General features: G+C 56.3%; 3 protein-coding genes across 3 annotated transcripts; 2 read left to right on the forward strand and 1 right to left on the reverse strand.

Moving 5' to 3' along the window:
• The first annotated feature begins 2,110 nt into the window (after positions 1 to 2,110).
• THITE_2121252 (uncharacterized protein) lies at positions 2,111 to 3,367 on the forward strand. Its single transcript, XM_003656473.1, has 2 exons — positions 2,111 to 2,906; positions 2,975 to 3,367. The coding sequence occupies exons 1-2, from the start codon at positions 2,269 to 2,271 to the stop codon at positions 3,270 to 3,272; spliced, it is 936 nt and encodes a 311-aa protein (XP_003656521.1). The 5' UTR covers positions 2,111 to 2,268; the 3' UTR covers positions 3,273 to 3,367.
• THITE_2121256 (uncharacterized protein) lies at positions 3,368 to 3,937 on the reverse strand. The gene has a single exon (XM_003656474.1). The coding sequence runs from the start codon at positions 3,819 to 3,821 to the stop codon at positions 3,462 to 3,464; it is 360 nt and encodes a 119-aa protein (XP_003656522.1). The 5' UTR covers positions 3,822 to 3,937; the 3' UTR covers positions 3,368 to 3,461.
• Positions 3,938 to 7,163: 3,226 nt separating this feature from the next.
• Positions 7,164 to 10,298, forward strand: THITE_2121261 (uncharacterized protein). The gene is made up of 3 exons (XM_003656475.1): positions 7,164 to 7,571; positions 7,819 to 9,514; positions 9,670 to 10,298. Exons 1-3 carry the CDS (start codon positions 7,341 to 7,343, stop codon positions 9,915 to 9,917), a joined length of 2,175 nt encoding a protein of 724 aa, XP_003656523.1. The 5' UTR covers positions 7,164 to 7,340; the 3' UTR covers positions 9,918 to 10,298.
• The last annotated feature ends 2,982 nt before the right edge of the window (positions 10,299 to 13,280 follow it).

Consider the following 13,280-nt stretch of genomic DNA (forward strand, 5'->3'; position numbering starts at 1 on the left):
GACTGGAGATCTCGACGGAGGCGTGGGTCTGCCGGCGGATGCATGCTTAGTGTACTTGTGGCCGGAGATTCGGCTAGTCGAGCCGTTCCGCCTTGGTAACTCTTCATGCACCAACCGGAGCACGAAGATCAGAGCCAAGTGCGCCCGTTAGCTTTTTGGTCGATGCGACGTTGTGCGTCTCGCCCTGCCATGCTTTACTTGTGAAAAAAAAAAAAAGAAAATAAAATAAAAAAAAGAAAAAAAGAAAAAACAAGAAAGAAAAGAAGGGAAAAAGAAAAAAAAAAGGGAGGTCGGAGACTGCTCGAGTCAGCGGTTGATCTGGAATCACCTTCGCTGGCTACTGCCCTTGGCATAAGTGCTTGGTGCGAGCTCGGGTTGCCATAAACAGCAACCGCGCCTGGCAGCCAGGCACGGCTCTTGTGGGAAACATTCTTTTTCATCATCTTTTCTCTGATTTGCCGTGCGCTGAAGGCAATTTGCATCTTCGCTGCGCACGCCGTTGTTGGCGGTTAGGTAGTGTACCTTGCCCGAATTCCGGCTTACTGCGGTTGCGAGCAAAAGTTTGACACCCCTGTCAGGTTCCGACTAGGGTCAGCTTTCTGTAAGTTACGGTCAATTTCTGGCACAACCGCACTGCGAAGTCACTTTTTGGCTCCACAAAACACGCTCATCCCCTGTAATGTCCCCGGCCACTACCCAGCAGGGGGGTCTAACTTACCCATCACACCAAAGTAAGCCACTGGCAAGGAACCGGGTTGAATTGCCGTGCACTATTCCACACATCAGGGAGGGCGTCAAGTTCCTTGACCTACAACCTGCGACCCTACTCTACACTGTGTGCTGCATACACGAGGCAAGCCAACACACCGAGGCTTGATAACGCATCCGGCACATACGATGTATTTGGTATGCGACGCCCCATTGGTATCCAGAGACCGTTGTGGTCGTTGGCCATACAGAGGCGTAGGTAGAGGCGCACAAGGTGCGAAGGTGAGACCGGTGTACGTGCTTCCATGCTCCGGATTACTGTGGTAGCCCGCTCTCTCGCTTGGACTGGCACCTCTGTGGGGAGGGGTGGAGGGGGGGAGACGCAAATATCCTAGAAGAGACGGTGACTCGAATTGAACAGGTGCAGGAGGGACCACTCACACCTTCACTGGAGATGGCCGCCTGCAGCTGACTTGACCTCGGGAGCTCTCGCCGGCAACCAATCGCATGGACCTGCATACATAAGTGGCTTTGCCACGGATCGATATGTGGCACCCGATTTGGACTTCGGTACCGAGGAAGTGATTGTCATTCCTGTTCGCAACTGGCTTCCGAGACGCATTTGTTGTTACGCTTGAGGATGGATGTAACAGCTCTCTAGTGTCGACACAACTACCGACACGATAATTGCTGTTCTCCTTCGTGAGTGGAACATTCCCCGCAGCCAAGCCCTCTTGTCTGGTGGCGCCTTGCTCTCTCTGTCATCAAAGTTGTCCTCCACCTGCCGGCACGCTCCTCTTCAAGCTGGCCCGGTGCCATGGAAGAGGTTAAGATCGTCGGCTGCTGCGGGCTCGCAGTGGTTCGGAAATCCAAAAAAGGAAACTCCGGTCGCCTCTCCACGCACCCGATCGACGCTTAAAGCCATGGAATGGCTTGGTATCTCCACCTCCGCGCGTGCTACAGAACTGCATCGCTTGTATGTGAACTGCAGCAAGATATAGCGATTAAGCCACATCGGGTAACATACCCAGCTCAAGAGCGCCAATTGGAACGTGCGGCGGAGCTGACCGGTTTCGATGGCCTTCTCACCCCGTCGGCTTGCGAAGCAGCTGCAAAATGCTCGACGCGGCCTGGGGTCAAAACTTGCGACTTGACGCGGCAGCTTGCACTAGCTCGTCATCCAGGCGCCCAGACCTCCGATGCCTGTATTGAAGGCGGGGGCTGGAGTGAGGGGTTCTGCTGAGGGGCTCCCCTATCCGACCTTCCAGGTTCCTTTGACTTACCCAGGCTAGGGCAGGAATAACGCGGTGGTCTGGCGGCTCCTTTGCAGTTGGTATAAGGAGGGTACGCCAGCTGTGCTGTGACGCCTGCCACCTGAGCTCATTCAGCACAAATTCTGTGACTGGAACGGTTGTGATACGGCAATAATCGCACTATAAACGCTCCGAGCATTTGCGGGGAGGGGTTTCCAGATATCCAAACCAGCAGAACGCCTCCAGAGTCCCTTTTCCCTCTTCAACACCAACGCCACCGGCAAGCATCACGAACTAACGCTCCACCATGGCCACCTCCTTCATTCCAAGGACCACCCTCAAAGTGGGACCCCGCGCCATGCTCGCACGCCAGTCCCTATGTTCCCCGTCCATCATTCTCGCCCGAGCCTTTCACCAGACCCAGAACCGGCGCAGCCAGAACCGCAGCGCCCTCCTGCCCGAATTCAGCCTCAAGGACCGCGTCGTCATAGTCTCGGGCGGCGCGCGCGGCCTGGGCCTGACGCAGGCTGAAGCTGTGCTCGAAGCAGGCGCCGTAGTGCACGCGCTCGACCGGCTGCCCCAGCCGGCGGAGGGCAGCGACTTCTCGCGCGTGGCAGAGCGCGCGGCGTCGGAGCTGGGCTCGCGTATGAGCTACCACCGCGTCGATGTGCGCGACCAGAAGGCGCTGAGCGAAATCATCGGCGGCATCGCGAACAAGGAAGGCCGAATCGACGGGCTGATTGCAGCCGCGGGGATCCAGCAGGAGACGCCCGCGCTGGAGTACACGGCAGAAGACGCCGATAGGATGCTCGGGGTGAACGTCACGGGCGTGTTTATGACCGCGCAGGCCGTCGCGAGAGAGATGATCAAGCGCAAGCAGAAGGGGAGTTTGGTACTGATCGCAAGCATGAGCGGGACGGTGGCGAACAGGGGGCTGATTTGCCCGTGAGTAGTCCCAGTCATCGTATTCTTCGTCTCTGTCCTGGTTAGCCTACCGGCTGACAATTCGCCAGGGCGTACAACGCATCCAAGGCCGCGGTCCTGCAACTTGCGCGCAATCTCGCCGCTGAATGGGGCGAGCACGGCATCCGTGTCAACACCCTTTCCCCTGGATATATCGTCACGGCCATGACTGACGGCCTATTCGAGGCGGTCCCGGAGCGACGGACGGCGTGGCCAGATGCCAACATGCTCAAGCGCCTCAGCTACCCCCGGGAATACCGAGGTGCGGCCGTGTTCCTTCTGAGCGACGCCAGCAGCTTCATGACGGGAGCGGACTTGAGAATTGATGGCGGCCACTGCGCTTGGTAGCGAGCAAAGACATTCCCAGAAGGCTATCAAGAGACTTCAGGCAATTATCCGTTGCGCCGCGGTGTCCAAATGGTATATGTACTTAAAGCTGGGTTCGCGGGTTTCGGTCTTGGATTTGGCGGTACAACCATCCGCTGGCAGCAAGCCCTCAGCTAGTCATGCAAGAAGTATTTCGTCCTCGCGGTTGAATCACGATGCCGGGGCAACGACGGATTCCGGGCCCAACCTCGCGACTACGCCTGGCTTGAGGTTTAGGCGCGCCTCAATCTCTGTTGCCGACTCGCCGCGCTGCCGCCGCAGCAGGATTTGCTTCACCGTACTGATGTCGAGGAACTCTCGGCCCGTGTCAGTTGACTTGCCCACATTTTCAAGCTCGTCCTTGGCCCGAGCTTCAAGCCGCCGCCGCACCTCGAGGACGCCGAGGGTTGCGTTGCTCGAAGAGGACGGGAACCGCGGTGTTGACAAGGATTGACTGATACCGGAGGCATCTTGGAAGGGAGATGCGATAGATGACGGCGAATATGTCGGATTGGGTTGCACGATGCCCATCTGCCGCAGTCGGTCGGCAAAATCGGCGCTAATGGAATCGGGACGGTCGTGATGGATCGAGTCGGCGCGAATTGCTGCTGTCCTGTTAGTGACTACTGTTCACGAATCTGCAGCACCGCCACTAAGAACCAACCGTCATCCTTGGTGTATGAAGCTTGCGGCCGCTGGGTTTGCTGCTCCTCGGAGCGAGCCGTGGCTGACCGCGGCGCCGATCTCTGTGTTGCCGCCGGTGAGGTCCCCGGAGCGCGGGAAGGAAACCTCCGCACAGTTTTCTGCGCTGTTTTGGATCCGGATGCGCCCATCGTGAAAGTCCTGTCTAGGCTGGATCCCAGCTTTTGGGTGGTTGCCTGGGTTGCCTGGGCACAATGGGGCCGAATTGAGTGGCTCGCGGAAACGAACTTTTAATGTTATCAGGGGGGTGCCGTCATTGAAGCAGCCACAACCACACCCACAACCACCACTGTGGCTTGTGCATAGGTACCTCAGTTAACCAACCACATCACAAGTGCGGGCCGCCTCCCGCAAGTCTCCAGAATTCCACGACGAAAGCACCCGCTGCAAAGTTTGGTTGCAATTAGGTATCGGCCACATCGGCAAAAGCCTGCCTTTACATGCCACTTTACAGTGATCTTTATGTCCGTTGCAACTACCTAGGTACGGACCACAGAGACCCCCGGCTCATGCTCGATGCCCCGGGCCTCTATGTCCACTGCGTTTCTCTGCAATTTGGCTTGAGAAACAGTGCTTGAGCACGGCCGAGAGGCCACAAGAACCGAACTCAGCTCAAACCGGCACGTTAGACTGCGGCCTCAGGTGAGGACGCGGCTGCCCCGCCCATCGAGTTCTCTCACGCAACAAACGCTCAATGTTTTACGTTCGTGTACGAATGCCCTGATCACTTCGCTGGACTTCAGAAAGGGCTGTGCTTCGTCGTCCTCGCATCTCCACGCTCATTCACTGACTTAGTAGCTGACATTACTTTAATCCCCCCCCCCAAAAAAGTCTAACTGCTATATTTGCAGCCTCGCGTTGAATTCAGGATGCCGTCGGAGATGACACGGCGACACTGTTCGCTGCTCTGCACGAAAGCTCTTCATGTGCCCGTGTTCCAGTGACTTGGTGGCCATGGTGGGCTTACATCACCCATGCAATTAATTACTCCCCATCAAGAAGCTGAAAAGCTGGCAACATGATTGGAGGTGGTCAATCCGTCGAGAGCCCACAGTCGGATGTTCTGTATTCCGTTAAACGAGTTCGGCTTGGGTAGCGATCACCAGATCGTTTGTGCTAAGCTGATTAGCCGCTGATAATGTTTAACTAGTAAGTTGCTTGACTGGAACGTGCGGCTGCAAGGAAGGCTGTTGGTCTCGGAAGCACGGCGGCTATTGAGACGAAACTTGTTGGCCCTCACCTGCGGGTGCCGTTCCCCAGGTATATACCGGTATTTTGGACTCATATCACCAGTGATTCGGCATTCTCTATAGGCACTCCATCAACGTTCCCTGGAACCGGCTGATGAGGGTCTTACATGTTCGAAATCATTCAGGGATTGAGAAGTGGTTGCCGCGCGGGCATACCCTGTGAGTGCATCAGAGCTTGGACGAGTCGGACCTGAACCAGTCACGCCAGGCAAAAGGGACAGCCTAGATTTCAGGGACACCTGATTGCGGTCTCCTTCCCCGCCTGGGGCTCACGCGAGCCTCTCGGGCTACTGCCAGATCGCGGGGTCCAGATTCTTCATTCGAGCACAGCACTGTGGTGGCAACGTCTCGAAGTGAATGTGGATGACAAGACGTTCAATCTCTCGTCAGTGGAGGGTATCGAGGCCCTTACAAGCCAGGTTGGTCATTCCGGTCAACGAGTGTTTGAAAAATCACAGGAAAGATGTTGAGGCTGGTGAGGAAACGGGAGAGAGTGCGAATCAGTTCTCCAGGCTAATGAGCCAAACAAGTCGAGGCGGAGACCAGCCGATCATGGTGCGCAAGAAAAACTTGTGAGCTTCAAAACCGGGACTTCAGCTATACGTTACACCATCGTTCCGGCCCTCCCAAGTAGCTGTGGCGAGATGCGATATCGACCGAGCGTCCCTGGTCCGACCGCTCAGAGGACAGTATAAATCAACACAGACAGAAGCATGGTTGGCACCAGGGAAAGGCGGGACGCGACCGTGAGCCGGTGATGGTGAAAAGCTACGCTTGCTGACTAGTTCCTAATCCAATCCGAGCGAGGATTTAAAGTTACGTCTTTTAGTTCAACACCGCTCAATTGCACGAGTTCATCTCGGTTTGCGAAGACGGGATTGGACATTGAAGCAGGACGACCCCAATGCAGGCGTCAACCTTGTCTTAGCCCTTAAAGCAAAACTGAAGCATAGGAGAGTCGCCGGCGCCCAGGTCAATCAAGAGATTGTTCTCTGAATGATTGCGCCCGACGACCAAATTCAGGTGCAGACCCCCCTGGCTGATTTCGTAGGTCAAACAAGGAACGCGTCTTATACACAACCTAGGCATGTGAGCTTGGTAGCTCAAACACAAGCAACCTAGGTAGGCTTCGAATCAATACCATTGCAAGGACAGCCTAGTTAGTAGCAGTTCCAGATTCAGCATCTAACAGTCAACAATCAACAAACAACAAATGAGGAAGCCTTGAGTTAGCGAGCTTATTGTTCGCTTTGCGGGTAATCGCTCGGTTTAGTGTCACCGAGGTCAACCTCTACCTCTCACAAGATTTTCAGGAGAAGCCGAATACTCGGTGATGGAGTACGAAAGGTCACCGATACCTTACCATCGCCTGAGTGCCTGCCCGGAAGGCATCATTCTGGAGTAGGCAATGGCGCCGAGCGGTCCGCAACCAGGCAATAATAGAATACCGATGAACCGAACCATGTTTCGGACTTGCCTATATGCACTTTGAATACTCGTGATTTGGGAGGTGAATGAGGTGCGAGCCTGCGGCGTCATTACTGCGTTAGATGTCGATTCTGCGGCCCGGCCCATTGAAGTTCAGATGAGAACAAGGAATCAGATTTTCGCGCGACCCCCAAGCAATAAGACGTAGGGGTTACATAGCACCTAGGTACATAGCTGTCACCGTGAGATCAATAAGTCGAGGTTGTGTTCGAGTTGTTTCTTGTCGGGGAATGAAGCGATCGGCGCCCTGTCACCAAAGAGGCGGGTCAGGTCCGGCGGGGGTAACGTTAACATGGTACCTAGCTGACTCCGGCAGTGCATCCAATCATAGCCCCGCGTCGTGGGGCCAGCGGGACAAAAATTCTTCTTGTGCGCAGCCTACCCCCGCTCAGGGCGCCCCAGCCCCGCTTCAGCGAGGGACCATCAGAGTCACCAGACACCCAGCCTTCCGGAAATCGGCTTTTCCACCTCGCAACTTCTCTCATCGCAACCGCGAGACCGGACCTCCCACAGGCAGCCTATCTGGCGCTGTTCCGGACCCGTGTTGTCTCGGGAGTCGGGAACCCACTTACGCGTAAACACCCACCGTGGGGGCGTGCCCAGTCTGGCCATGGAGAGCCCCGAGTTTGCGGCTGGCGTGCGGAGCCAGGGTGCCAACGGCGGCGGTCCTATCAAGCGCAAACGGAGCACCTTGGACAGCAGCCCAGCCAGCCTTGCCGACCACGATCATGATCACGACCAGGACATTGACCACGACGAGAGGACAGACGCCTCTCCCGACACCAAGAGCCGCCGCCTGCCTGGGGTGAAGCGCGCCTGCAACGAGTGCCGCCAGCAGAAGGTATGCAGCTTCATGTTGAGTCACTTGGTCTCTTCCTTCCCCGTTCCCCTCCCTCCCGGCCACACTTCCGCTTCGCCCCGGCCTCCGCCTCCGTGTCCCCCACCGGCACCGCCGTTCGAACCCCCGTTCCCCCACAACATCCCCCAACACCCCCCATCTTTCCCCAGCTGGGCCTCCCTCCGGTCTCCGGAGCATCCTGGTTGTTGGTGCACCTGGCTGACGCTGAGCCTTGGTCCGACCCGTCCAGTTACGTTGCGATGTTGTTCAAGAACCCTTTCAGAGCTGTTCCCGGTGTAACCGGCTCAAGCTCGAGTGCAAGATTGAGTCCAACTTCAAGCGCATTGGCAAGCGAAGCAAGCATGCCGAGATGGAGAAGGAGATCGAGAGACTCCGCCGCGCTGTCCAGATTGCCAAGTCTCAGGGGTTTACCTTTGACGAAGACGACGAGCTGGCGAATTCTGCGATGCAGTCTCAGCTTCACTCGCCTGTGGTTGCGAGCCAGTATACACACACCCGCAATCCATCCTTGATAGGATCCGAGGAGGCCGTCTCTTCACTGCTGCATCTCAAACGTGGCGGCTCCTACGCCATGCCCCGCATCGCTCGCGAGCTAGACGATTTCAGACTTACTGAGGACGAGGAGAGCCAGCTGTTCAGCCAATTTTTCAACTACTACCACCCATTCCTGCCGTTCTTGAACCCCGCCCAGACGCCGGATCAATACTATCAACAGCATCCTCTGCTCTACTGGTCGATCGCAGCGGTTGCTAGCAGACGTTTTGGGCTAGACTCCAATATCCTCACTAGGCTGTCGGGCCCCCTGACGAGGCTGCTCTGGGCCACGGTTGGCGACGTCCCTCAGAGCTACTTCGTCGTCAAAGCTCTCTGTTTACTTTGCACCTGGCCCCTTCCAACGAGCACGACATCCTCTGATCCCACGCATATCCTCTGCGGCGTCATGATGAAGACGGCCACCGGCATCGGCCTGCATCGACCCAACCACATCAATGACTTCTCGCGCGTCGCGGTGGAGCTCAACAAGGAAGGTCTTCATGACCGTATCAAGACGTGGGCGGTGTGCAACATCGTCGCGCAGACCATCGGAACCGGCTACGGCCAACCCGCTTCGACCTTGTACGACTGGACTCTGGCTATCCGACCGGGCGTCGAGGGGCCGTACTCGCTTGGCCCAGAACTGGAGGCCAGGTTGCAAATAGAACGGTTTTGTGATAAGGTTTCGAAAGAAATGTACAGCAACGCCAGTGATCCTCGGGGTGTTGCCGGCGACGAACACCGAGCCATGTTGATGCGTGTCTACCGCCGCGAATTCAACGAGCTTCAAGCTTCCATCGTGGCGCAGAACTTGTCGCCGATCGTCTACCTCCATCTGAAAGCAGCTTGCCTTCATCTGCGCCTGGCCGGTTTCTTTGACTCCAGCCGGACGCCGGGTTATCTCGACGATCTAATGGCCCTGTGGCGCGCCACAACCAGCTACCTCGACTACATCCTGGACGGCCCCGAGACCTGCCCTGAAGCATATCAGTATCAATTACGAGACCAGTTTCTCTTGAAATACGCCACAAACTACATCCAGCAGATGTTGGTCGCCGCGGGGTTTGCCTTGCTCAAGCTCATGCGGTCGTTCTTCGTGAAGCAGGTCGAATTTGAGCGAGGCCGTTCCCTGTTTCACAGGACTATTCAAGCCATCCGCACTACCAGCGTGGTGCATAATGATTTGAATTGGAGGCTCGCAGAGTTGATGGTCCAAATCTGGAACGGTGCCAGGATCGAGGGGAAGTCGCCGTCGTTTCAGGGTGACGATCCGGAAATCGATGACAGTCTGCAGCTGAAGGTCCGGTGTCGACACAGCATGAGTCTCGTGTTCGACTCGATTTGGCACTGGAGGGAAGAGTACCAAGCTCGAGGCCGAGGTACACTTGACGGTAAGTATCCTCCTACACATCCTGCAGCTTCCGTGCCTGCTTCTTGACCCCTCATCTCTCTCCCGTCCTTCTCACGGTGAAATCGTGCGGGCTAAGATACTCCTCGGTAGCTCTCAAGCAACCCACGAATCCCGATTCCGCTAATGAGTCTTCAGCCTCTTCAACTCATCTGGACAGCACGCTGGCTCCGGCCTCCCAGGGTCTCACTGCTAATCTCGGCCTAGCCACGTCCAACGGCGCGCTTACACCCAGCGGAGGATCGGCGGTGGGAGGCGGCACCCAAAACTCGCTTATGGGGATGAACTACGATAGCACCTACGATTTCTGGGACCCTCAGCACTGGATGTTGGACGGGCTGCTCGACTTCAACTACACGTTTGTCCCGATCGAGAGCAACACTTAGAGCGCCTTCTGGTCGCTCACTCTGCACCAAGTCCGGCACGGGCCGTATTCCGGAAGTATAGCTTTTCCATGTTTGATGAAATACCCCTTTCGCCCCCTCTCTTCTTCTAGCGTACATTGTCACCTAGGTTCATCGGGTGTTGTTCTCGGCAGACGGGGTTTCGTAAATGGGATTGGGAAAACAAAAGGCTGAGGTTGGTTTCTCCGCTGTGAGTGATGATGTCTATCTAATCATAGGCAGTTGCAGATAGCGCGAATCGAGATGTTTCCACAGGAACCCCGCGCTGTCCGGCTTCCAGCTCCGGACGACATCACAATACAGCACAGTGCCGGCTGAGCAGGACCCAGGACTTCCCAAGACCCCCCAGACCCCCTGACCCCCTGACCCCCAGAACCCCGCAGACCCGCGAGATGCTCTCCTTCGCAGGCCCGCGTGCTTTATGCAGTTTGATTCGACTCCGCCGGGCCTAGGCGATGTTTTGTCCCTTGTGGTTGGCGGGTGCTTCGGGCTGTTTAGTCGTCTCGACATCTTCGAGAGGCCAGAGCAGCAAACAATGCTCCATGTTTCAGATATGCAGATGCGGATGCATGCATCAGCGGGAGGAGCCTTTTGCCTTACTGCTGCAGCTGCTATTCTTGCTCGAGCCCCATCTGTTTGACGTCCTTGGTGCCCGTTTTAACATCGCCCAAGAGGGTGAGGGAGGGCGAGCTTGGGTTGTTGGCCGCGAGCTGCGGCACAAGCTCAGCTCTGGGCGGCACAACACCGGCTCCGGATCCCCTTGCCGCGCAACCGCGGGTGTTCGTCCCAGCCCCCAACAGCCGCGCTTCTTGAAACGCCAGCTGAGTTTGTTCGTGGTTGGAAAGGCTTGCCTTCACAAGTGTCCAGGGAGCTCCACCACAGAGGCATCTCGCCCCTTGCTTTTAGTGTACCCCTTTCGATCCCCACATTCTCTGGCTGGCACGGACGCGGAAGTTGCCGGACATAGTATACCTTCCAGGTTACTGTTGCCCCACATTCTTGGTTCCCCCAACAACCTCTTTTCAGAACGCTTCACGCTCAGGTCACACACCTGCCTGAACGTGCGACTTCACACACGTTGCCGAGTTACCGTCCCACGGACCTCTGCAGGCTGGGCCTCAATCTCACCCCAAGGATCGTCGTAGTCAGTCCTTCAAGGCCATTCCTTTACGCCAAGCACCTGCCGTTTTGGAGCGCCCAGGAATCCTCAGGACTACCGAGACGCACGCAGTGGGGGCCAAAACTGCATGAAGTCGAATTCGGCCTCGGGTTGACCGGGAGAATTAACTAGCCAGCTCCATGATCACTAATCTCCTCGTCAAGGACCCTTCCTACTTGCCGTGAGTCTGGGGTCTTGGATTTCGCTGGGCAAACATGCTTCTCCGGGTCGTCGGCCGACGCAGTCACCCCTTTAGCGGCGCCGGGGCGGCGCGGCGGGTGAGGGAGGGGCGGCCCTGATGCGGTGAAAATACGGACGGACGGTCGGACAGACAGAAAGAGAGAGAGAGGGAGAGAGAGGGAGGGAGGGAGAGAGAGCGAAGAATCATTGGTGAATGGGACTGCTGGATGGGATACTGTGGGATACAGGTGGTACACAGGAGTCATTGACTAACTAACAACGTGCCAGGTTACTAAGTAGCGGGCCGAGTTACACGTTTGTGGTCTCGTGGCGATGTCGCGCTCGCTTGAAGGTGCTGCAAATGGTTTGGGTCGCTCGTGGAAGCATGGGATGCTCTTCGAAGGATCTAACCCACGTTACCAAGCTCTTGCTCGCTTGGGTTTTACCAGGTATTTTTCAGGCTTCCCTCACATTTCCAGAATTAATGTACGGATTATTTCATCTTGATTCACATTTTCTTTCTTTCTTTCTTTCTTTCTTTCTTTCTTTTTTTTTTCTTTTTTTTTTTTCTTTCCACTGTTTCTTCTTTACATTTCTTCTTTACATCTCTTTTCTGAATGTTTCAACATGTTGCATGGTTGATACACAAGTTACACCCGGTTGCCAAGACCGACCTCGAGCTCTGCGCCTCACTTGCGCAGCTTCTTGTTCTCTGGTTCCTTCCACCCGGCAACCTCTCTGACGGGACGGAGTGTTGATGGGCCAGTTTCCTTCTGTGGCAGTGCGCACTGCATTATCATTCCTCGCAGTCCCATGCCGTCGTGCCTTTTGAGCGGTGCTGTAGGTGGATGGTTGTGGGGCTATGCCGATGGGCCGCGTCAAAAGCGGCCGGGCAGGTCAGATGCCATGCCCAATGCCCTGCTTGTCTGTCTCGCGAACACGACTTGTTGCCGCTTCGATCCGTTCAATCGGGTTCGGCTATACCACAGTAGTCTGGAACAAGGCGAGGCGCTGCTGAGCAAGGCATCACTCGAGCCCTGTTGTTGCTGCAAGGTTCTTACCGTCCTTTGGCCTTCGAAAGCGGCCGCGTCGTGGCTATCCCCTCTAGCGCGCTCTCACCAGCCAGACAGGCTGACTCTCGCCTTGCGTTCGGAAATAATCGGAGTTAGAAATGAGGTCCTGACTGACCCAGTCGCCTGAGATGAGTCTGGCGCCTCCCACCATGGCCATGATCATATCGTGAGCGCGGCATCCTGGACCAGGACTCGATCCGCTAATGACAGAGGGCATGGGGCGGGACATGGGCGTGTTCTCTGGCCACACCCCCAGATCTCCCAAAGATCGCCAGACCCCGTTGTCACCGCGCGTATCTGTACAAAGTGTTCCGTTGTTATGGAACGCACTCGAAGAGCTCCAAGCAACCACACCGTTTCATCTCGTGTACGTAGGCCAGCTAGGCGGGCGCCCCCCTGCTCCCCGTCCCTTAGTCTTCACTGCCGCAGATTGCCAGCCCGAGCGGAATGTGTCGAGGTCCTTGCTTGAGCTTCCTCAACTCCTTTCGTCCCTGTAGGTGGGCGTTAACGTCGACATCTTGGCCTACGCTTTCTTGGACAGGCGTCGTACTGATACATACGCACATACGCTAGCTAAGTACAACAGGAATTCCTTTGTGCGAACCCAGCAACCCCGGTTGATCGCCGCGCTTGTGCGCCGCGCTAAACAAGACGCTTACACCGTAGTGTATGTACGCTCATGCAGCTTGGCGCGCCGGGGCCGGGTAATGTGATCTGGGTTCCTAACGTGACTGGCCCTTTTCCTTCCCATCTGCGAACGGCGACGGCGGCAAGGCAATGGCAATCCCGGGGGGCAGGGCATGGTAAGGCAGAAACGGTAGGGCTATTAACCGGGATGTACTACCATGTAGGTGACGGGAGGCCCGTGGATGATTGGAGGTGGATGAAAGACGGCTGATGCATGGAGCATGACTTTGGGAACCGGATGATGTG

Source organism: Thermothielavioides terrestris, chromosome 5 (genome assembly GCF_000226115.1).
Source record: "Thermothielavioides terrestris NRRL 8126 chromosome 5, complete sequence".
Taxonomy (NCBI): Eukaryota; Fungi; Ascomycota; class Sordariomycetes; order Sordariales; family Chaetomiaceae; genus Thermothielavioides; species Thermothielavioides terrestris.

Coding starts and splice junctions, on each gene's coding strand:
- THITE_2121252 (XM_003656473.1), top strand. CDS start 2,269: ATGGCCACCTCCTTCATTCCAAGGACCACCCTCAAAGTGGGACCCCGC. Junction 2,907..2,974: donor AACAGGGGGCTGATTTGCCC/GTGAGTAGTCCC, acceptor ACAATTCGCCAG/GGCGTACAACGCATCCAAGG.
- THITE_2121256 (XM_003656474.1), bottom strand. CDS start 3,821: ATGGGCATCGTGCAACCCAATCCGACATATTCGCCGTCATCTATCGCA.
- THITE_2121261 (XM_003656475.1), top strand. CDS start 7,341: ATGGAGAGCCCCGAGTTTGCGGCTGGCGTGCGGAGCCAGGGTGCCAAC. Junction 7,572..7,818: donor ACGAGTGCCGCCAGCAGAAG/GTATGCAGCTTC, acceptor CGACCCGTCCAG/TTACGTTGCGATGTTGTTCA. Junction 9,515..9,669: donor AGGCCGAGGTACACTTGACG/GTAAGTATCCTC, acceptor ATGAGTCTTCAG/CCTCTTCAACTCATCTGGAC.